Source organism: Myxocyprinus asiaticus, chromosome 42 (assembly GCF_019703515.2).
Source record: "Myxocyprinus asiaticus isolate MX2 ecotype Aquarium Trade chromosome 42, UBuf_Myxa_2, whole genome shotgun sequence".
NCBI classification, from domain to species: Eukaryota; Metazoa; Chordata; class Actinopteri; order Cypriniformes; family Catostomidae; genus Myxocyprinus; species Myxocyprinus asiaticus.
In genome coordinates this window covers 11453525-11477441 of record NC_059385.1, presented here as the reverse complement: position 1 = coordinate 11477441, position 23917 = coordinate 11453525, and the positions used below count along the sequence as shown (strand labels likewise).

General features: G+C 37.8%; 1 protein-coding gene across 1 annotated transcript in view; it reads left to right on the top strand.

Annotated features, from left to right (window-relative positions):
* Positions 1-632: 632 nt before the first annotated feature.
* The window catches only part of LOC127432903 (protein phosphatase 1E-like), a 55783-nt gene continuing 32498 nt past the window's right edge, over positions 633-23917 (top strand). Inside the window, exon 1 of the mRNA XM_051684419.1 lies at positions 633-873. Coding sequence (XP_051540379.1) covers positions 692-873 — 182 coding nt within the window. The 5' untranslated portion in view covers positions 633-691. The remainder of the gene's footprint in view (positions 874-23917) is intronic.

Below are 23917 nucleotides of genomic sequence, written 5' to 3'. Positions count from 1 at the left end.
ATTGTGTGGCTGCAGTGCATAAAATCATGCAGATACGGGTCAGGAGCTTCAGTTAATGTTCACATCAACCATCAGAATGGGGAAAAATGTGATCTCAATGATTTGGACCGTGGAATGATTGTTAGTGCCAGATGGGCTGGTTTGAGTATTTCTGTAAATGCTGATCTCCTGCAATTTTCACGCACAACAGTCTCTTGAATTTACTCAGAATGCTGCCAAAAACAAAAAACATCCAGTGAGCGGCAGTTCTGCTGATGGAAATACCTTGTTGATGAGAGAGGTCAACAGAGAATGGCCAGACTGGTTCGAACTGACAAAGTCCACCGTAACTCAGATAACCACTCTGTACAATTGTAATGAGCGCTGTTTTGGCGGCATGAGGGGGACCTACACAATATTAGGCAGGTGGTTTTAATGTTGTGGATGATCGATGTATATACAGTGTGTGTGTATATATATATATATAAATGAAAATGTTAATTCGCCTTCACCCTCCTTTATTGGGTAAGCATTCACCCCCCCCCCCCCCCCCCCCTTCTTCTTCATACCCCTCCCCTTCATTACGTCACGCCTGTCAGTTGTGCGCGAGTCCCTCCTCGTTGACGCACCCCCGCTCTCGCTTATGCTTCAAAGTAGTGCAGACTTCTTGCCCGGCTCCAGCTGTCTCTGATCTCTCCAGGAATGAGAAGCGATGGCCGGCTCTGCCAACGAGGAGAAAACCTTCAAGAGGTTCTTGGAGCTGTTCTTGCGGGAGATGAGGCCACCTCTCCAGGAGGACGTACCTCTACCTATGCGCCCCTTGACAGACCTCATCTCGGAGGAAGAGGTGGAAGGGGAATGCCTCGACCTGTGTCTCCAGCACCTTTGTAAATAGTTAAGTACCGATTTGTCTAACTTCTTATGTGTAATAGTGTGTGATATATTAGTCCGTGATATAAAACACGTTAGAGAGCGTAATAATAACAAAAAGTATGGCTAAAGAGGGCGAAGGACAAAAGGAAGCTGTTTGCTTGTCAGTCATAAACTCATTCCCGTTTACAACTTGGATAACAGCATGTAAGTAATTGTAATTAAGAATACACTGTCTCGTTTATTTATTGTTAGTGAGAAGCTCATGAATGTTTCAGTTAACTGAAGCTGAAACTGAAGTGTTGTAATGTTGTCAGAGTATAATAAAGCTTTTCTACTCACACTAATCTGGATCTGATCACGTACAGTATTGTTTCCTACATTTTAACATGGGTCAAATTTTACTGTTGGCCCTTTTTAAGACGAAAATATGAGCTTTTTCCAAACCATGCTCAGTTTATGTGTGACTTGCGTATTATATGACTTCAGTCGTCAGTGGCTATAATTTCACGTTGATGGTTACAGGTGTGATAATAATAGTGGTTATTTTTATTATCATTATTAGGAAAAATAAGGTGTGTGTGTTTGGGGGGGTATAAAAAAACAAAACAATTAAAGTCATTCTGAAAAATATTTTTTTTATTATTGCAATAAACCTACATAGGCGGCGAGAAAATTGTAATCGCTCCTTTGACTACACCCTCCGTTCTCAGTGACCCCCCCATTAGGGGCAGTTCACACACAAAACGTGTTTGCGTCCGACCTTGATGTTTTCCATTTGTTTCTCTATGTAAACGCGTGCTTGACGTCTTCTTTGACGCCGTGTCAGGTAAAAAAAAAAAAAAAAAAGTCAACTTTTAATAAAGATTTGTTGTTTAATTTGTTGCTCTGCGTCTAGCTTTTTTAGCGCACAAACGATTTTAGTTTGAACTGCCCCTTACTCCTAAACGCTGTCTCTCTCCTCCGCTCTCCTTCTCTGAAATGGTTGTACGAGGACCCGTGTTCCCCATATTTTGCGTAGCGCTTCTACGTCATAATAATTTTGACGCAGTTATCTGCTCTTTGATCAGATGTTACCTATATGCTTCCTGCTGAGCTGACATGATTTCATGCTTTACATTTTGCGCCCTAATTTGCGATTTAAGTGAGCATACAGCATTCATGTTGCCAGTATCACGCGGTGGACAGGGTTCGTCGATTGTCACGATAAAACTGAGCGTGATTGCTTTTGATTTCATGCATGTTCTGGCAAGACACCGGTTACCTTTTTCTTTTTTAAGATGTCGGTAGCTGTGTGCGCCGTCGCCATATGCCGCGACACACACCTGTCTAGAGCTTCATATATTGTATGTTCAGACATGAACATCCTCCCCTATTCTAGTACAGTGTGTAGAGAGCAATGTAATATCGCGATGTTTAGAATTCTGGGCGAGATCAGTGGGAAGGGGTTACGTTTGATAAACTACGTCATTGGGTTTCTATAAATAACCCATTCAAACCATGCAAAATCTTTATAGGGATGAAAAAGTCACCCACAGTTAATGGATCTCATGATATATGTGTGGGCAAATGGCAAGATAGTTGCAAACTTGCACCTGACTCTGAGGTTGTTTAAAACGGTTTCATTGATTTATGGGTCTGGTTGGGTTTAATGAAGTATATTTTTGCAAAGGTAGCATAAAGTTCATCTTCAGGGTGTCTTTTAAGTAGAGTAGAAAAGATATTCAGGGCCATAGACATTAAAGGAATAGTTCACCCAAAAATGAAAATTCTCTCATCATTTACTCACCCTCATTCCATCCCAGATGTGTATGACTTTATTTCTTCTGCTCAACACAAAAGAAGTTAAACTAACCCTATCTATTCCTTTAAGTGGGACGTGTCCACCCAATATTCAGATTACTGGAAAATCTATTGGTGGACATATTTTTTTACAGATTCTTAAAGGACTGGTTCACCCAAAGAATACAAATATGTCATCATTTTCTCACCCTGATGTTGTTCCAAACCCATATGACTAATTTCCTATGTGGAATGCAAAAGCAGATTTTTTCTGAATGTTAGCGCCAGTCACCATTCACTTCTACTGCATCTTTATTCATACACTAAAAACAAAACAAAACAAAAAAAAAGATTTTTTTAAATGCACGTGTTTCAATTTCAAAACAAATTACCATCGAACAGAAATTTGCGTAAATCTAAAATATTTTTTGAGTGTACAGTGAAAGTCAATGGTGACTGAGGCTAACATTCGGCCTGCTTTTGTGTTACATGGAAAAAAGAAAGCCATACATGTTTGAAACAACATGAGGGTAAATGATGACAGAATTATTATTTTTTTTGGGTGAACTATACCTTTTTAATTTGACCTTTGGTGCCCCCCAGTCTTGAATATTTTGTTACAATCTTGTACGTTTTTGCTCAGTTTTTCAGTACCAATTTCAGTATTTGACTTACTATTTTTATAAGGGTATGTAAACAGCCAGTAATGTAATTATTTTACACAACATCTACAGATCTACAGACTTCATTTTAATCAATACCGCGTTTACCCCCCACAAAGAGGTTATTGTTTCCTGTGTTTGAATTCATTCAAATGTCAGCAGCAGGTTGCCACAGCCTGCTGCCGTGAATCCTTTTTGCTCATACACAAACAAACACACAAATATTGTCTGGTGAATCACCAAGCTTATTACACATTCTGTTTTATTATGCAGTGCTCAATGCACCAATGTGTGTGAAGACACTAAGTGAGTGTTTACCCTAGGTTTCTGACCTCGACTAATGTCTGATCTGGAGGAGAGTGTTATAAATGTTCCCATTTTAATATTTTGATGGGTGTTTACTGTTTGTTTGACAGTGAACTAACTTGAATGACCTTAACTTGACGTAGATTGATTAAACCCTCTGGCACTGGAATGCATAGTTATTTTATAGTCAAATCACTGTGACAGTGGTTTATTTGTAGGGATAGGTGGACTAGTCACCAAAACAACTAATTGATTTATGAGGTTGACTAGTTTCTATATTTTTTCTTATATATTTTTTAAAAACTCAATATTTGATGAAAAGGCCCCCAAATAAAGATAATTCAATACATAAATATAATAATATTCACTTATAATAATAATATCAGATAATTCAAAGACGTTCCATTATTGTGGCAGATGAGTTAAGCATTTATTTAAACAAAAGACATTTTTTTTATAAAATTGTAAAAGACGCATCTTGAGACCCCGGCACTCTGCTCTGTCAAGCTGTCTTTAATCTTCTGTTGCTTTGTTGTCTGTACAGCTGGAGCTGTGCTTCCTGCCCCCTTTGCTCACTGAGACTCAAAAAAATATGGAAGTGGCACTTCAAGCTTGAATTGGTCCGTTGGTAGGAAAATCCTTATTACGGTGGCATGTAAAAAAAATTGGTAGTGAGAGGATAGTGACAAATCCACAGCTCCGATGATGGTGGTAACCCAGCAGTGGCGTGACTTATCTTACTGCATTGATTTTTTAACACATTATTTATATATCACGCTGAATTAACATGTAAAATTTTTTTGCTGCACTTAGATTGCTGTGTTGTGCAGTTTGGTTGGTAAAACAGTATCGAAAAGCTACAGCCATCCACATTCTGATGGACATCTTTGGCCATCGTACCGTAACTTGTGAAGTTTTTTGAGCATCCCGCCATGAACGTTGCATTTTTAAGACGGTGTGTCAAGTTAAAATAGTCCAACTTTTTAAAGCTCATTTTAGCACCCCTGGATTCTGTTCCAATCCAATGCACTCCATCTAGCTGTTTTTGAACGCACAACGAGGTTTACTCCGAATGGTGCCAAAATAAAAAAATATCCAGTGAGCGGCAGTTCTGTTAATGGAAACGCCTTGTTGATGAGAGAGGTCAACAGAGAATGGCCAGACTGGTTCGAACTGACAAAGTCTACAGTAACTCAGATAACCACTCTGTACAATTGTAGTGAGCAGAACATCCTCTTAAAATATGTTTCTGAGGTCAGCATAATTAGTTGACTTGTCGATGTGGTTTTGCACATCACTATTTATTACAGGGTTCCTTTGGATCGTTAAAATGTCTTAAATGTTTAAATTCAGTTTTCCAAAATTTAAGGTCATAAAAAGTCTTAAATGTCTTAAATGATACAACAAAAGTAAAGAGGTCTTAAATTTGGGGGTGGAAAAATGGGAATCATGATATGACCTAATGTGATTATCAAACTTCAAAAGCATATGATTCAGTTGAATAAATACATGCACTGCATCGTTCAGAGTGAAAACGTGGCACCGTATTTTCTCCAAGCACGCGGGGGCTTGTGAGTGTTTCCAGCTTTTGCAGAGCAGTTCGCAATCATTAGGCCATATCGGAAATTTATGACAAACTATCAACTGATCAGTTGTTGATGGTGATGATATAATGTTGATGAAATATGACAATGTTTACTTTTAATTGTTTATATTGTAATGCGTTGTAGATTATTGTGGGAGGGCCCATTTTATTTCCCTTATCTGTTTGAGTGAGCAGCTGGATGCAGTGAAGTGCAGACATTTCAAAATAAGATTCCCCGGTGTATTTCATACCAGGATATTGGTATTTTGTATTTGCACCATAAACTACATCTGGAATTTAATTCAATTTGGGCTCTTGCAGCCTCTGTCTGGCCCTCCCCATCACAGGAAGGAAGACTAAGACTATTTCATATTGGCTTCCAATTTCAAAATCTATTGGCAGAATAATTGCCTTTCTTTAAACTCATTATCGTATCAGCAAAATCCTATATTGGTCGACCTATAATTTGTATTTATTTATGTAATGGTACTGTGCATAAACCAATTTTAATGTGATATTTATGTGGAAAACATGTCTTAAACTTGCATGTATCCTACCCTGTTTTACTGATAAGCAATGTTAAGGTTATGTTGAATATGTGCACCTGCCTGTTTAAGAGTCAGTGATACTTGATTTATTTTGAGATTGGTTGGGTTTGTTTTGGTATGGGGATATGGTATTAATTTTATTTGTTCAGGTCTTGAAAATGGTCTTAAAAAGTCTTACATTTGATTTTAAAAACTCTGCAGCAACCCTGTATTAGCATTTATTTTCAGTTTGAAAAAGCATTTTAGTTTAAAACTAATTTTAGCCGCAGTGGATCCCTAATTAAAGTAATGCATCTCCTTCAGTACATTTCTTTCAGTGTCATCAATTTAGCCATAGTCACCTATCAGTTCAGCCTCACTCCAAACGAGGGCTTGCTTGCCTCGCATGCTTCAGGACTGAATCTTCCGCTGCCTGCGTGGTGATTCAGTTGAACATGTGATTATTTTGTCTCTGGGTTGAATATCTAATAATAGTCCTGGGAGAAAAGTGGAGATTCCCTTTGTTCTGCACCCTCTAGAGTGCGACAACAGGGTGGCTGTGTGTGTATGCGTTAAAGACAGAGAAAAAACCGAAGGAAAAATTGGTAGGGGGAGGGAGAATAGTGACGGCATTGTGAATAAGCTTTGTTACAAATCCAAAGCTCCGATGATGGTGGCAACCCAGCGGTGGCGTTATTTATCTAACTGGAGAAGAATACAGAATATCTTTTTATTAGGACCAATCAATAGAGAAGTGGTGACTCAGACAGACCTCTACATATATGAAATTTTCAGCACAGCATTATTTGCAGTGAAACAGTGTACTGGACAAGGATCTGGTGAGGCACAAATTCAATATGGTTGTGGGTTGTCGATTCTTCTTCAAAGGCCTTTTTGAGTGTTCTAACAATGGTTCTCAACTGGTTATCTGTAGAACCCAGATTTTATGTTGGACATCAAGTGGTTACACAATATCAAACCCTGTATCCCGTATTTATTACAGTCAGGTTTCTATTACCTTGTGTCATTTTGTTAATAGTTTTCAATGTCATGCAACTTGCCCATATTGGCATCTGCATCAGTTTGGTTAGCTTCTACCAAGAGGCAGAGAAATTTGCAGCAAAATACCACTGAGTTTGATTAAACACACATAACATGAATACTTTGACCTCAGCAACAAAAGACATTTGAGATATTTTCCATCCTTGTATTCTATTGACTGTAACAGTGAATGATTTAATTTGTATGCTGTTGTAAGCAATAAATGATAGAAAGAGGCAGGAGTTTTGCATTTATCAGTTGGGTCCTGTGTTGTTTGTGGATGCGTTTTCGTTTCCCCTGCCCCCTTGGTGAATTAAAGAATGCTGCTCAAAGATTCAATGCACTACCATTAAAACATGGTAAAGCAGTCAATAAATTATATATAAATATAAATAAATATGTGGTTATATATATATATACAGGGAGTAAATATCACAGAAAGAAATAATTTTGAAATCTTTATGTGACTATATATATATATAGATATATAGATATGTATATATATATATATATATATATATATATATATATATATATATATATATATATATATAGATATATATTTTTTTTTTTACTTTTAACTGTCCACAACACTATCAGAACATACCTGCAAACTTCTGGGTCACAACCCACCAGTTAAGCACCACTGTTGTAACATATTTTAAATAGCAGTAGGGTTGCAAAATATATCAGTGGTCATATTGGTATCTAGTATATATATATATATATATATATATATATATATGAGCTGTCAGTAGACTCAAATTTTTAATCTCAGATTTTAAATATGCTGAAATTTGACTCTATATATGCATATTTCCTGTCAAAATGCATTTATTTCCTTCCTTAAAAAAAAAAAAAATTACACATTAAACATTTTAAATGAATTGCATGCCTTAACGCCGACAGCATTAATATAAATATATATAATCTGCATCTTCATTAAGCAGATAATGTAAGGGTGTTTTTTCATTCATTATACTGTTTTTATTTGTAAGGTTTTAAAAGTGATCAAAATTATCCATATTTTCTGCAGTACATTATGTTTTGATGCCTAAATTTAATTGAAGCATGTATAAATACTTGATCAGAGCTTTTGTGTGAACATAAAACACAGTACAGATGTATAATATCCACCATATTTATCAGCCATAACTGAGATGACATTTGGAAAAGAAAAAAATATTGCAGATGGAGGAATGCATATATTAAATAATATAAACCAAGTGCTTTGTTTATTTTCTTTTTAATAAATACAGTATGTTAACTAAACCTCTAAATTACAATTGAAGTCAAACAGGAATACCCGTTCTATTTTGGTTGGCGTTATAAGCTGGCAGTGATGTTATCTAGCGCAGTCTGGTGCAGTTGTTGATCACTGGTATATGGGGATGTGTGGTGAATGTGAGGCTAAAAATGGAGGTAGGGAGGGAGGTTGTTTCCTCCTCCTGTGGTGAGCAGGCCCTCCGAGCCCACAGGGAGTCCTGATAGACACTAATGGATAGATGAACGCTCTCCTAAAGCTCATTAAACCCCCGTCACACACAGCTGTAAACCACACACACACGGAGGTACAAAACTACACAAAAAATACACATACACGAATGCCCACGCACAAAAGACATGCAACACATCGACACACAAACACAAAGCCCTAGGGAGCACCTGTGGTAATGAAAAAAAAACAAAAACAGCATAGTACACCGCACAGCTGTGTCATGATAGAATCAGTGATGGAGGAAATATCTGTTGCAGGGAGAAGGATTTGCATGTTGTATCATATCCCACTTTTACTCATCTGTGATGGCAGGAGTTTCTCTTTGCGTTAAGGGTTACTTTTTGGTGATTTAGAATTGGATTTCTAGAGAATGCGAGGTCTGGCATGTCATTCCAAAACCCATATGACTTTCTTCCATGTAATAAAAATGAGAGGTTAAGCAGAATGTCAGTCTCTACTTGTTTTCATTGTATGAAAAAATTATGCAATGAAAGTGAATGGTAACTGATGCTGTCAGTCCCTGACATTCTGACATTCTGCCACAACGTCATCTTTAGTGTTCCACAAATAAAGTTTTGTTTTGGAGTAAATTGATGATAGAATTTTGAATTTTGGTTGAACTATCCCTTAAAGGAGTCATACCATGAGGATTCATATTCACTTTGATCTTTTGAGATAAAAAAAAACTGAGTGACTATTTGCACAAGGTGCAAATAGCACATGCCACACAGACTATGTGCACTCGTGTGTAATGACACTGTGGATGTGTTTTTCTTATACGGACGACCCGGGTTCGATTTCCCTTTTTCGCCCCAGCTTTTAGCATTTTGTTTCCTGTCTCAACTCTTAATATTTCCTTTAATACTACTTATAATGATAAATAAAAATTAATATAAAGGTTGATTTCCTCGGGGAAATCGGGGAGGTTAGAGAAATGTTTGATCCGGGTAAAATTAAACATGGTTTTACAATAGTAATATTGTAGTAACCATGTTTTTTGGTTGAAGTCATAGTTTCAATGCAATTAACCATAGTGTTACTACAGTAATATGGTGTTAATATAGTAACCATGTGTGGCGAGCCAGGCACGGCCGAGCGTCTGGGCAGAGTGAGGCAGGGAAGATAAATGGTGAATGAGTTCCACCTGTGTGCCACACCAGTCTCGCGGTGTGAGGGGCGGCGGGAGTATTTAAGGAGAGGAGACAGCGGCAGATGAGAGAGAGATACACACGGACCTGTGTGTGTTTGTGTTTATGTATTGAACGTAAAAGCAGACGATGTTTGTAACAGATAAAAGTGTGTGTGCAAATAAATGTCTATGTGTTGTGTCAAGCCGGTCCCATCTTCCTCCTTGCCCATGCATTCCTTGAAATGTTACACCATGTTTTAATTTTGTGGTTACTATGATTTATTACAAAATACCATGGTGATACTATGGTTACTGTAGTAAAACCGTGGTTAATTTTTGTAAGGGAAGATTAGGGTTAGGTTTAGGGTTAGGGGTTGGTGTAGTAGGGTGGCTGTGGTACTCTAAATAAACACGTTGTAGTGATAGCCCTATACTGTATGTTAGTATTTAATAAGGTATATTATATAAAATAGTATCTGTCACAATCTATCACTATTTGCACTTAGTGCAAAGAAGATGCTTTGGTTGCTATTTACACTTAGTGCAAATAGCCTCTGCCATTAAAAAAAAAAAAAAAAAGATGTACTATGAACTCAAAATGTTTTACTTCTGTCATGTAACGCATTTCCGAGAGAAGCAAAATATTTAAAGAGACAAAAAAAATGTAGGGCATGATTTTATCATTCATGTCCAGAAATAGAGCCAGACCTGAATGCAAGTTTGCTGTTGATTTTGAATAAGATACAGTTTTTGTCCCAGGAATTAGGCCATATTTATTTGAGCTTTTACCTGGTGGGAATCAATATAGTGACCGGGACGTGGAGGCTGATGGTCAAGTTCACCCACTAGAGCATCTTGACATTTCCCAGTGGGAAAGCTTCTTTTTCTAATTATATCCGTATTTGTTATTGTTACTGTAAACTTTATTACATTAATATTAACCGTCCGGCATTAAATTAAATTTTAATTAAATTAACATTACAACAGTACCCTAAAACAATACCTAAAAAGGTATTTGGCAATGGGTTAACTTTATCTGAGCAAACTTTATTTTTCCTTGGCCTCTGCCTTTGGTGACATCAGCCAAAAAAAAAGTAATTTCAGAGTCATTATTTTTCCTGAGTGTATCATGCATTTATGAATTATATTTTATTGTTTTATGCACAATAAAACAAGAAACATGTATTAAGAAGGTAAATAAGGTCACATTTGAGTTCATGTTTTGAGTTCAGTTACTGCCCTTTCATTGATTCCTCATTATCTGTGTTTGATCAGCATCACAGATAAATTTCCATCCTCTGATGGTCTGATCATGACCACATTGATCCACCAATTAAGCTAAACAAATAGATACATCACCTATCTGTTCCCAGAAGAACTGATGATGTTTTTGTGGCCAGGTGTTGTCTAGATGAAAGGATGCTATTTTTCGACTGGGTCAGTGTGGCCACAGGCCCCCTTGGCATGGCATTAGAGCACTGTTCCTCTTCAAGCACACTGACAGCAGCTGTTCTTCATACAATCACTGTAGCCCCCCCCCCCGAATTCAATTTTGTGCTGCAAATGACATTTATGTAAAAGATAGTTCTTGGTGGAAATTATATAAAGAAATATAATAATTTACTTTAATAATTTATATTTATTACCATATTATCAGGACACTTAGGCCCAAAACACACTACGCAAGGGTGTAAAATGAAAAAGCTTCTCGATACTGAAGCTAAATTTCTCATGTCTTTGCATTACGATGTGTGTCAGAATATAATTCCTAATGCAATGCAAGGATATCTAGTTAACTTGGTATTAATTGCCTCAGACAAAACTATGAGTATTTTCATTGAAATCATTGTGTCATCCAGGTATGTGGGCATGCTGTCTGATAGATGATAGAACATTGAAGTCGCTTACAGAAACTTTTAACTTCTCCACCTTGCCTGCACTTGCCTGCATTCGACTCCAGTATCTCACACACTCACTGCCTGGAGACTGGTGAGGTGAGCTCCACTGTCTCATTGTTAGTTGCTTGCGAATGTCGCTCGTCATTTGCATAAAGTTGACATTTTCTCAACTCGCCATGGCAATCTCCGTCACCAACAGTCACTGCAGCTCGTGTCACAGGAAGTCGTTCTGCTCACATTGAAAATGAATGGGATCGCATTGCTTTGTTGCTTGATGCCGCTAACGATGTGAACTATTTTGCATTGCAGTCATGCAGTGTGGCTGCTCCTACGACGGCCAGATGATGTAAAAACACCCAGTCAATGTTGTCAATTGGGACCAAAGTCTTGGCTCCAATGTGTATTGAACAGTCTAACATAATATTGCACAGTGTGTCAATGCTTTTACCGAAGATCTCACTGGGAACCATCAAACTCGTACATTGTGTACCCAGATTTAGTTTATTAGGTTACTTTATTGGCTTCTTAAGTACTGATATTCGGTACTGCTACAGTAATTCAAGAACGCATGTTATAGGAAAACCAATCATATCTCTTCAGAAGACATGGATTAACCCACATGAATCATAAAGATTACTTTTATGCTGCCTTTAAGACCTTGAAGCTTGAAAGTTTAGGAACAAATTGACTTAAATTGTTTGGACAAAAACACCTTATCTCCATCAAAATATATTTGTTTTCTGCAAAAGGAAGAAAGTCATACGAGTTAGAGACGGCATAAAGGTGAGTAAATGATGAGCAATTGATCATTTTTTGGTGAACTATCCCTAAGTATGCATAATATCATAGTGCAATTGCAGTGCGTACTTGCGTGGAGTATTTTTCCGGCCTTATACTTGGCCTATGCATGTCATGATACACTTAGAATACCGTCACATCCCTGCAGCCTTATAAACCCCTGCGGCTTGCCGATTGCCTCTAATAGAATTTCATTTTCCAAGTAATAGCTCACAGCTGAAACCACAAAGCAACGTGTGGAATATTTGATCAATAAATTACCTCCCCGAGGCGCAGTACTATCACCTCTAGGACCGTGTGTTCATCTCCTCTGTGATCAGACCTGACACTGAAGAGAAGGGAGTGAGGCTCTCATCTGCTTGTTTTCATCTTGGCTGATGGCAGAATGAACTGGCCTCTGAACTGCACTGGAACAAACAAGGCAGATGGAGGTAGCCAGAGAGAGAGAGAGAGAGAGAGAGAGAGAGAGAGAGAGAGATGGTCCTTAAGGATTCACAAGTCATTACTTATAGACCACCACTGGCATCCTCAGCCGTTATTTGCACTCCAGTGAATGATGTTTTCTGGGCCAGATATTAATTAGGACTCAGCTTAAGGACTTCTCTCCATTTCGTTTTTCCCCTTAATGTGCCTCCTGGGAGGTCAGGAGAGGATCAGAAAGCCGAAGACCAGATTTTCTTGTCTTTTTTTACTGATCCAAGATCACACTTACAAAAAAGTACCACAGTACTTTAATGATTTTTTTGGACACCATGGTACTACCATGGATTTTTGGACATGTATCATGATACTACCATGGTGTTTTTAAGTGCTTTGAAGTACCACATAAATACCTTGGTACATGATTTTCAGTACAAAAGAATAAATCAAAGTACCATGTTATTATTATCTCATATCATAACTGTACTATATACCACCACAATATTTTTTTGTTATGGCAGGGAGCCACATCTCAAAGGTGACAATGGGTAAATGTGCAATTTCTAATATACTTTTATGTACCTAATAGTAAAACACATTAAAGTACACACACAATGGCACTCATGGTCCATTTTACTTCCTTAATGTGGCATATTTATGAATAAAACAGGACATTCAATGAAACATTTTTGGGGAGGCATTTTGACCATGATGTGGAGGCTGACCTTCAAGTTTATTCTAATGAGTATCTCCATGTATCCCAGCAGAATCTCTTCTTTTTTCGAATCTGTTGTTATTTGCTATTATTGCCATAGCTTTTATGACTTTAAAGATAAAGGATATTCCACCCAAAAATAAACATTCTCTCATTATTTCCTCACCGTCATGATATCCCAGGTGTGTATGTATTTTCTTTCTTCACCAGAACACATTTTAAGAAAAATGCAAAAAATATCATAGCTCAGTAAGGCCTTAAAATGAAAGTGGATGGCGATTTATCTTTTGAAGCTCCAAAAATCACAGACAGTCAGCATAAACGTCATCCATATGCCTCCAGCTGTTACATGAATGTCTTCTAAAGTAACACGATCGCTTTTTAAACTGTAAATCATGCTTCCGTTCTGCAGCAGCATGCATGTGTGACATAATCGCATTGGCATTTGAAACACACAAGAACTGACGCACATGCATCACAGCCGGGTAGAGCAACGCTGTTTGCAAGTGAGTAGGAGGAACGCTGTACAGTAGCTTGGTTTGTTTTGGTTTTGATCTTTTTTTACCTGTTTCTTTACTCACAATGGTGCATTTGTGTGCTTATCCTGGATGTCTCAACCGAGTGGAGAACGTGAGATTACGTCAGTATCATGGCAATACGAATACTTCACATGAGAGACTGCTTGAACTCTTACTGGAAGCTTACTGGAAGCATTTGATTGTATTTAAAAAGTACTTAAATATTGATCTTTTTTCACACCAAAAGTGATTGTATTGCTTTAGAAGACATTAATTTAACCGCTGGAGTCATATCGATGACATTTATGCTGACTGTCTGTGATTTTTGGAGCTTTAAAATAGAAATCGCCATTCACTTGCACTTTAAGGACCTACTGAGTTAAGATATTTTTCTGTTTTTCTTCAAATGTGTTCTGGTGAAGAAAGAAAGTCATGCACACCTGGGATATCATGAGTGTGGGTAAATAATGAGAGAATTTTCATTTTTGGGTGAACTATCCCTTTAAATGGCATTTAACTACTGTCATCTATTGACAAGATTTTAGGCTGCATTACCTAGAACAGTAGCCTAAAACAGTGCCTAAATGGCTATTTGGCTATTGGTTAAAGGAATAAATGACAATTAAATGTCATCATTTACTCACTCACAACTTTCTTCTATGGAACACAAAGGGTAAAATTGTAATTATAAGTTGAAGGCAAGCTTCTCTCAGAGCACTCATGAAGACTGTAAATTAGTTTCACATTGACAAACAAAAATGTTTATATATATATATATATATATATATATATATATATATATATATATATATACACACACACACACACAGTACTGTGCAAAAGTTTTAGGCACTTGTGAAAAATGTTGCATAGTGAGGGTATCTTTAAAAATAATGAAATAAATAGTTTTCATGTATCACTTAATGTCATACAAAGTCCAGTAAACATAAAAGAGCTAAATCAATATTCGGTGTGACCACCTTTGTCTTTAAAACAGCCCCAATTCTCCTAGGTACACCTGGACACAGTTTTTCTTGGTTGTTGGCAGATAGGATGTCTTAAGCTTCTTGGAGAATTCGCCATAGTTTTTCTATCTATTTAGGCTGTCTCAATCGCTTCTGTCTCTATATGTAATCTCAGACAGATACAATGTTCAGTGGGGGGCATTGTGGGGGCCATGACATCTGTTGCAGGGCTCCCTGTTCTTCTGTTCTAATTTTTTCTGTTTGCAAAAGTAATGTTTGGGAGTCTAACATTTATATTTCTGTCACAGTCTGTCGCCCTCCTTTTCTTCAAAGACTCTTATTTTGAAGTTTTCCCCCGGACTCCATTTCCCATAGTGCACTGCCCTCATCACTTCCATCTGTTTCTTATTATCCTCACCTGTATTCCATTCACTCGTTAGTTCTCTTTGTATAAATACCCTCTAGTTCTGTTCATCCTTTGTCAGTCCTTGAAGTGTTATAGTGTGCTTAGTTTTGATGTTAAGATTTCATGTTTGTTCCGTTCCAGTGTGTATAATTAAAGGATTTAAAGATTCTGCTCCTGCGTCTCCTCTCTTCCACTCCTGATGCCAACGTTACAATTTCCTATTGACACACTAAAGCTGAAGATGTAAATAACCATCTTAAGGCAAATGCTTTTGTGAAACATCTTATGTGCCAAAGACTTTTGCATAGTTCTGTATGTGTATCTATATATATATATATATATATATATATAAAACATGTAATGCACAATAACACCATGTGTAATAAGAAATTAAATAGGGTAAATTTTGAGTTAATGTTGAATTCAAATGCAGCCAAGTGCTCCTAATGCATTGTTGTACCTTGAGGAAGAACTAGAAACTAAAAGCTTGTTGAGAGAGAGAGAGATTTGGACTTGCCTGTAAGTGCATGCCATCTTTGTTCTATGCCATGTCTTTCTGGATTTTGGTTAGTGTTATGTATTACATTACATTTGTTTTGTCCTCACATCAACAAGCTTTCCGTCTATCACACACAGAAAAAATAAAAAGCACCTGTGCAAGGTTACATAAGCCTCTGACCACAAAAACACGACCACTCAAAGTGTTGTGCAACGTTCTTCTGAGCGCAGAGTTGCCAGCAGAACCTCTCTCAAAGGTCCTCCAAGGTCGGATCTTCCTGCGTGTTTTTCATTTGTTTAAAAGAGGTCCATCACCTCCTTCAAACTGCTGGCTGGCTAATTGAATGGAAATATGATTGATTCCTGGCTTCTCTGCAGTCACAGAGCAATTAATCTGAGTGGGTTAGACGGAGGCTCCTTTTCATTCTGTTTTGAGCTGGTGCGCTCAGGTGTGCTGTATGGTTCGCGCACTTTTAAAAGGCAAAGTTCACACTTTAAGAAGTGTAGTGTGTTAAAAATACCTAAGCTTTGAAACCCTTAATCAGGCATGGCATTTAGAAGAATCATTGCATTGTTATGACGTTCTTTCCTGGGATTCTTTGCACTCTGGGTTTGTTATATACTGTAGTAGAACTATGTCTTAATTCCTGTATTTTCAAAGTACTGTATGTACTGAATTCGATGAAGAACTCACTTGTCGACCATTGATGATGTACATTTTTAACCAATATGCAGGTGTATATTAAATAGATTCCTGTATACATCCAGTGTAAATTGCTTTCTGGGTGAATCTCACGAAAACACATTCAGATCATATTTCATCCCAAAAACTAAAGAACAAAAATGATTATATTTTGCATTAAAAAATTAAGCCTTTTTTTAGCACTATTAAGATTAGTGTGACATATGTTTATGACAGTTAAACACAATTTCACATTACCATATACGTTTGGATATTTTACTTTAAAATTATTGTAATTACCATTATTCACAGTGGTAAGTTTCATTACTGTTTTGCAGTACAAAAAATATATATATATATATATATACTGTAAAACAATGAGTTGTAAAATATATGTATACAACTGAACAAAATTATGTATTTTATGTATTTATATAAATATAAATAATACATATTCACAATTTAAATAATAAATAATTATTTAATCACTGCAATAATGAAAATGATTTTTTTATTACAGTAATTAGAACTGTATGAATAATTGTCATCAGAATAATGTCGCAATTCAAAAGTAGACTTGTAATCTGGAAACCTGGACATGTTCTTAACAGGTCTCGTGAAATTCACTGTTTTTTGCCCTTGGATTTGTTTCTCTCTTCCTCTCTTTCACTCTTTCTTCCTCTATATTGTGCTGACCTGCCCTTTTTGCAGGGCTCTCCTGGGATGGAAAACTACTTGCTATGGTAATCCCTTAGTCACCAGGCTGTGGTGGGATTACATTGGGTTGCCTTCCACTAGCGTCATCGGAGCAGTGCAGTGCCACACGGCATGGCCTGCTCAAACCCTACCACAGCACAGGGTCTCCCTGCAACCCTAACTCTGTCAGTTCAAGTCAAAGTCCACAATAAAGGGCTTTAATGGCTCTCTGAGCTCTACACAGTCTGGATTACCCATTTGAATATCATTGAGGTCAGAAGTGGTGGAGTCGAGCACACTTCGTCCAGATTAGTGTTTGTTATTTGCAAGTGCAAGTGCACAGTACAATAAAGCAATAAGCCACTCAAGGCTGTGCATTGCAGTGATTTTACTATGGTTAAAATGTTTTTACAACACTGCAGGTTCATTCACAACCTCGAGTGGCTTATTTTTTTTTTTTTTTTTTTTTTTGGCGTAGTTGATATGAAATACTTTTGTGAAGCACTCCATCTAAATTTAATTTAAACAGCATTTTGCTAATGGTTTTGCACAATTATTCAAAATGTTATGGTAGTTTAATAATTGTCAATAATATTTATTACTATGCACATAGTTTTCATTACCTCATTAATTTAAAACACTACATGGAATATCTCTACTTTTAAACATTTATTTGTCACACCACAGGACCATTTGAAATGAACAAGTGAAGGCCAAAAGGTAAAAAATGTCATATTCTCTGAAAAACATAATTCCGATTTATAAAAAGCATTCACGTCTTCAAAGAACTCTTAATTACACTTTTAATTAAGCAAAAAATTAAAATTTCTATGAAAGCTCTGACTTGGCAGTTGAGATGTCATGTAAAAGGACCAATATGGCAGCAGCCAGTAGTTAAAGGTAGTGAACACATATTTCTGTTTGAAATGCCATTTTAGTATGCCATCATTACCCGGAGCATCTTTTTTGCATCAACATATAGAGGTGCAATAATGAATTTATGTTGTGATAAATATTTAACTGTTAACAACAAAGCTACAAAGAACTTCTTAATTGCCAGCTCATAATTTCAGTAATTCATAAAGGGTGTGAAATCAGCATAACTGTAAACTATTTACGGTTGTCAAGCAACTTGATGCATATAGAATTCAGTTGATGTGCGGTCACAGGTGTGCAAAGCACAGGCTTCAAATGTGGCTTGGAAAAACTTTAAACTTAAATTTGTAACATTTAAAATGAGATAGTACATCTCAATTAACTTGGTTACACGAAAGTATTACAGTGCAATGCAACTCAACTGTTGTATTGGAATGCTCAGCCAAATGACAGACAGTTGCTAACATACCATTATGATCAGTATGAATATGAATCACCGCCCTGTGGAAAGTGTTCTGGTTTCATTAAACAACCTCTGAAAGTGACCTTGTAAAGGACAGGAAAGTGGACTAGCTGGAGCAGATGACCCAATACAGTGTGATAGTGTGTGTATGTGTATCCTCTCCCTTGATCATTACTCTCTACCTATAGTCCCTGAGCTATGGAACTGGGGCTGTGTGGAGGCTGAGGAGTAAAGTGACCTACATTCCACTGCTTCCCTGAATCTGGAGCTTTTCAGCTTACAGACACCTCATATTGGTGTTCTAATAGCCTGATGTTTAAGGAGCTAACATAAAGGTTGCAGTTTCAGTCTCGAGTAGAGTTGACCAAAGACCTAAAGGGTTTCTGGAATTACAATCTTGTTCTATCATCTTTGTCCCTTAAAGACTCTTCTCCATGCAATTAGTGTACTGCATGTTGCTTTGGATGGGAAAGCATGTTCTAAATGAAAACAAGAACATTATTCCGGTTTCTTCCCTTTTCAAGTGTCCATAAGTATATGAAGTGTGACTATAGCTCCCCGGTTGTTCAGAATTGGATTTGTCCATGCTGGGTTGTTTCCGTAGAATTTCAGAGGCTTATATGACACCCCTGATCACTTGTATTCTAGTTGTAACATTGCCGTAGAAGTCATCGATTGCGGTTTTGGTTCATGATTGACAGCAATGTTGAGTACACTAGCTTAGCTTCAGCTGAGTGAGCTTCAAGACCTCGTAGTTGCCCATTAACTTTTCATAGTTACAGATCTTTGTGTCCAAAGGCTGAAGATACAGTATGGTTGCATTTACAGTAACCACACACATCCATAGCTCTAACAGACCTTTTTCACATTTCCTGGTTTTGGAATGCTGAAGTCAACTATTTCAGGGTAAACTTCTATAACGGTGAATGGGAGATCCCAACAACTAATATTTTTGCTTACCCATTTACCCCAACAGCAAGAAAACAAAAAACAGAGAGTGATGGATTATGACAGTCAAGAAAGAAGATGCCAAATTTACTGTCACTCCCACAGAAGCTATATTAGAAATAATATTGTAGCTGTGGTAACTACTTTTTTAAGACTAATTCCAGGGTAATATAGCACAAAGCTTAATTGTATAAATTTACAAAAAAATAAAATAAAGTTTGCTAAATTTACGCTGCTAAATAAGGTGGAAACGTGTGGTCTATTGTACGACCCAGAATCTTTATATAGTTAATCCAATCAGCAATCGGGTTATGCAATAGTTGCACATCAGTATCACAACTGGCTGCAAATGGATGCCATACTATAAATATACTATATCTTTAGCCATATTATGCTGATTCCCATCATGGGATAATGGTGTGCTGGTGTTCCCACCAGGCTTCTTGACTAGCCTAACCAACAAGACTTCCTTGGTCAACCAGCTCCTCTTGAACAACCATACTGGTCAACTACAGTAGCTTCATCAACTACTGTAAGTTTTGCTGGTGAACTCCATAGCTATATTTTGGTCCAGCAGCTAGACCTGTTCTAACCAGCATAAACTAGCTTGGAACATCATAGCAATTCATGTTGGTCCAAAATAGTCTTAAAAGGGTTATAACATCAGGATGCTGTATTACAATGCATCCAGCAAACTGGTGTGGAAATGTAGAGCAACAGACCAATGGAACAGGTTAAACTCCCTCTTGGCAAAAAAAAATAAATTCATTATTAAGACTGTTTTGAGACTCCAGGGGTTCAAAGCATATTTTGGTGTCCCTGTTAGCTCCGGGTTAGCTGATATGCTGTTTGTTTCCTTGAATTATTGTCTCTGATTGTGTTTGCGATAAAACCTACACCCTTTGCATTAGATGCCAAGATCCTTAATTTTTAGCATACAAACACCTCACTCAACAGCAGCCAGGTAGACTCTGCATTATCCACTGTGATGGAATAAATTCAAAAAAGAAAAGTTTCACTTCACATCTGGGTCAGGACGTGATAGGAATTTTGTGGACACCATGATCCAGTTCTGGCCTGTCAAACCCACTTTAGTAGAACAACTTAGTGTCTGCCGTTTGGTGTAGGATGACTGTGGCTCCTGCCACCACAGAAAAAAATCTGCATTATTGACGCCACTTGCATCTACATATTTAATACAGTGGCCTTGCTATTGACTTTCCAGGCTAACGCTCTGCTTGTACACAAAGCCAAGCACCCGCGCCCCCTGCCGTGAGACATTCTGCTGCCTGCTTGCCACCCCCTCATCCTAGAGCGGCCCTCTGTGTCGTTTCAAGACTTATTTCATTTGAGCAGGAGATCCATTTCAGTCTGAGCCCTTTTATTGCAGTATGTGTGTGCTTCGGGGTCTCAGCTTGTCACCATTAAACCCAGTGTCAGATGAAGTTAGACTTTCATACCTGTTCATGCATGGACATCAAGTCAGTGCAATTTCACAGTGAATATTGACTGCCATTATTACCAACAAATGCATTTATATTTCTTGATTGTCCTGACTAATTATACTGCCCTAATATATTTTGTTTCTGGTGCTTGCTGTGGAAAGCATCACTAATATTACTGCTATATACTTTGGGTGTAACTCGACCTGAATTGTTTGTGCTATGGTCCTGAATTATACTGTACCTTAAATAATGCAGGTTGTTGAGGAGCGATATGCTTTGAAAATCAAATCAACTTGCAGACTTAATTTGGTGGACAAAAATGGGCCAAAGAATCCCACAGCTTAGATTGCAGGGCACTCGAGCCTTGAGCCAGTTATCAACCACCTAGCAACCACCCAAAATACCGGGCAACTGCATAGGCACACTCCAAAAACAACTCAGAACACCTTAGAAATTGCGTTGCAATACCCTCGCAACCATCCACAACACCATGGCATCATGGCAGTGACTTGCACAGGCAAGCATTTTCTTCCGAAAATTTAAATATCAAGTTTTATGACACTAGATGCTGGTGTGGTGGTGTCCTATCAGGCAACTTAACTAGCTTATTGAGCAAGGCCATACTGGCCAACCACCTTCATCAGATGTACCATGCTGGTCAACGAGCTTAGTTTAAGCATGGCTATTCTGTTCCCCCAGCTACACCAGCCCTAACCAGTCTGGACAAGCATTTAAATTTATGCTTTTAGAAAGCCAGTGCTCCTCACTTTTTCACTGATTGCTTATTTGCTGAGACGTTATTGTTGAAACCTTCAGAGTAAGGTTGTTTTTCTGCTTTTGCTTCGGCCAGTATCTTCTATATGGATTCTCCAGTTTTTCCAGCACAGTTCTTGACGTGCATCATGGAGACTTCCAGGTTTGTTCTATTTTGAATTCCACACCTGTGTCTACTTTAACAAGTAATTAATTCAAGACACCAAGATAGAGATGAGGCACAGTAGCATATCGTATGACATTTCAAACATTCTGACAAGGAATAAGCAAACAGTGACAGTGAGGCCCCTCTGAGTTGCAGAGAGCTATTAGCCGACTGGAGATAGTGTGCTGCGTCGTTCCGCCTCTGCAGTGGCCTTCAGTTGTCAGCACTGGTTGAGTGTACCGCGTGAGGGCTGAGTAATAATAAGCAGTGTGCTGACGAGCAGAGCCGCCCCAAAGCTCCATGATTAGCCACTGTGTTACTGTCAAGTGCCTTGCTGTGCCTCGCTGTGCCTCGATGTACCTCACTCTCTCTCTCTCTCTCTCTCTCTCTCTGCTTAAGCTCTGACTCATCAGTGAACCATTTTTGGACCACCGCAGAGCTTAGGTTGTGACTCATCACACATCATTGAGAGAGGGGCACCCGAGCTTTTTGTGGGTCTTTTAGAATGTGATTACTTTAGAGGAAAGCCTAGGTTTTGAAAGAGGAAAAAAGGCGGGACCTTTGTTCAGCCTCTTGTCGATGATATCTAGGTGGTAACTCTCCTAATGCGCAAGTCTTGCAATGGTCGCATTTGCTGCCACTAAGCTACTAAGGTTAGGGTGAGGTTTAGGGGTAGGCTTAAAGTAAGGGTTAGGTTTAGGGGTAAGTTTAGGTGTAGAGTTTCTGTAAGACTCCAAATAAATAATAAACACAGTGTCTAAATGTTGCACATGACACATGAAAAAAGAGGGTTACCATTTAGACACGACCGCTTTTGTCCATTTTGCATCCAAGCTACATCATTGTGTTGTTTAGATCTGTGTTTACCAAAGTACACAAGATAGATGTATATATAAGTAAAGGTGGGAGAAAAATCGACATTTCAAAGTATTGCAACATTTTATCTCACGATACTGTGCTGATATTCTAACACAAAGAATTTGTGTTTTTAGTTACTTTTTACACTAATATTTTGGAGAAAAAGAGAATGACCTCCACCAGAGCAAGTGTTTAAGACAACGAAACGTACTGCAGTGTAAATGTACTAATTTCTATTCTGCTGATTCACATATTATTCATTAGCCTTATGAGGAAGAGGCCTTGTTTATAGATGTTCTGTAATTTTGCTCGGAGATGCATTGTGACTGTGCAGGTTTTCCCAAGATGATCTCGCTGCACAAAACAACAGATCTGCCAGCTGGTGGATTACATAATCCAGTCCGTGGTTTTAAGGCTGTTCGCATCGCTTTCCGATGACTCTTAGCTAGGCAAATTTGACATGTATCCCTAAAAGGAATGCAAAATGTATAAAAAATCTTTGTGTGGTTCCTTTTCTTTATAACATTTGATATTATTTAAACAAGAAGTGCAGTTTGTCAAAGTGTTCCTATCAGAGTAAAGCCAATTTGTCAATCTTCTCTGTTTACAAGGACAGGTATCAGTGCCAGAGGCTGTGCCTGTACAGTCTGATATGCATGCATCTCTCTCTCTCTCTCTCTCTCTCTCTCTCACACACACACACACACACACACACACACACACTCTATTTGACTCTTTGAATGGCGTCAGCAGTGATCATTGCAGTTTCGGACAGTCAGCTCCCCATGCATCAACACGCCATGGATGACGTGTTCTCTTGTCAGTATACTGTATGGGGGGGGGGGGGTTAGGTTTTGCCTACAGTGTGGGGACTAAATGCCCCTACAAGTTTGGACTGCACAATTAATAAAAAATAAATGACATTCCAATTACAGCTGCCACAATTAACTAATTGACTGTTTGCTAAGCTCCACCCTCCTTGGTTACGATCGTTCGCTCTGACAAGCTCTGCGGAACTCCCCATTTGTAACATTAAATTACACAGTAATCTGTTTGAAGACTGTGAATCAGAATAAAGAAAAACTATTATCATAGTCACTTGAAAAGAGAAAAGTGTCATTTGATTGCAATAACACACCTGATAACATTAATGTAAGTGAACAGAACTGCTTATAACATCTCATAACTCACAAAATTTGATGCTGTTGTTTACTATAGCTTTTACTATTACATGAATCAATACATAAATAAATTAGCGTTCAGTTATTAGCTTTAATTTACCTTGGAGGTGTCCTCGCTGGTGTTAGCCAATTCATGCTCATTTGGGAATGAGGACTGCAACAGTTTAATCCATTGCATGCTCTTCTCAATATTTATTTAAAGATTTTTTTTTTTTTTTTTAAAGAAAGAAAGAAAAAACACTGTGTATCCTC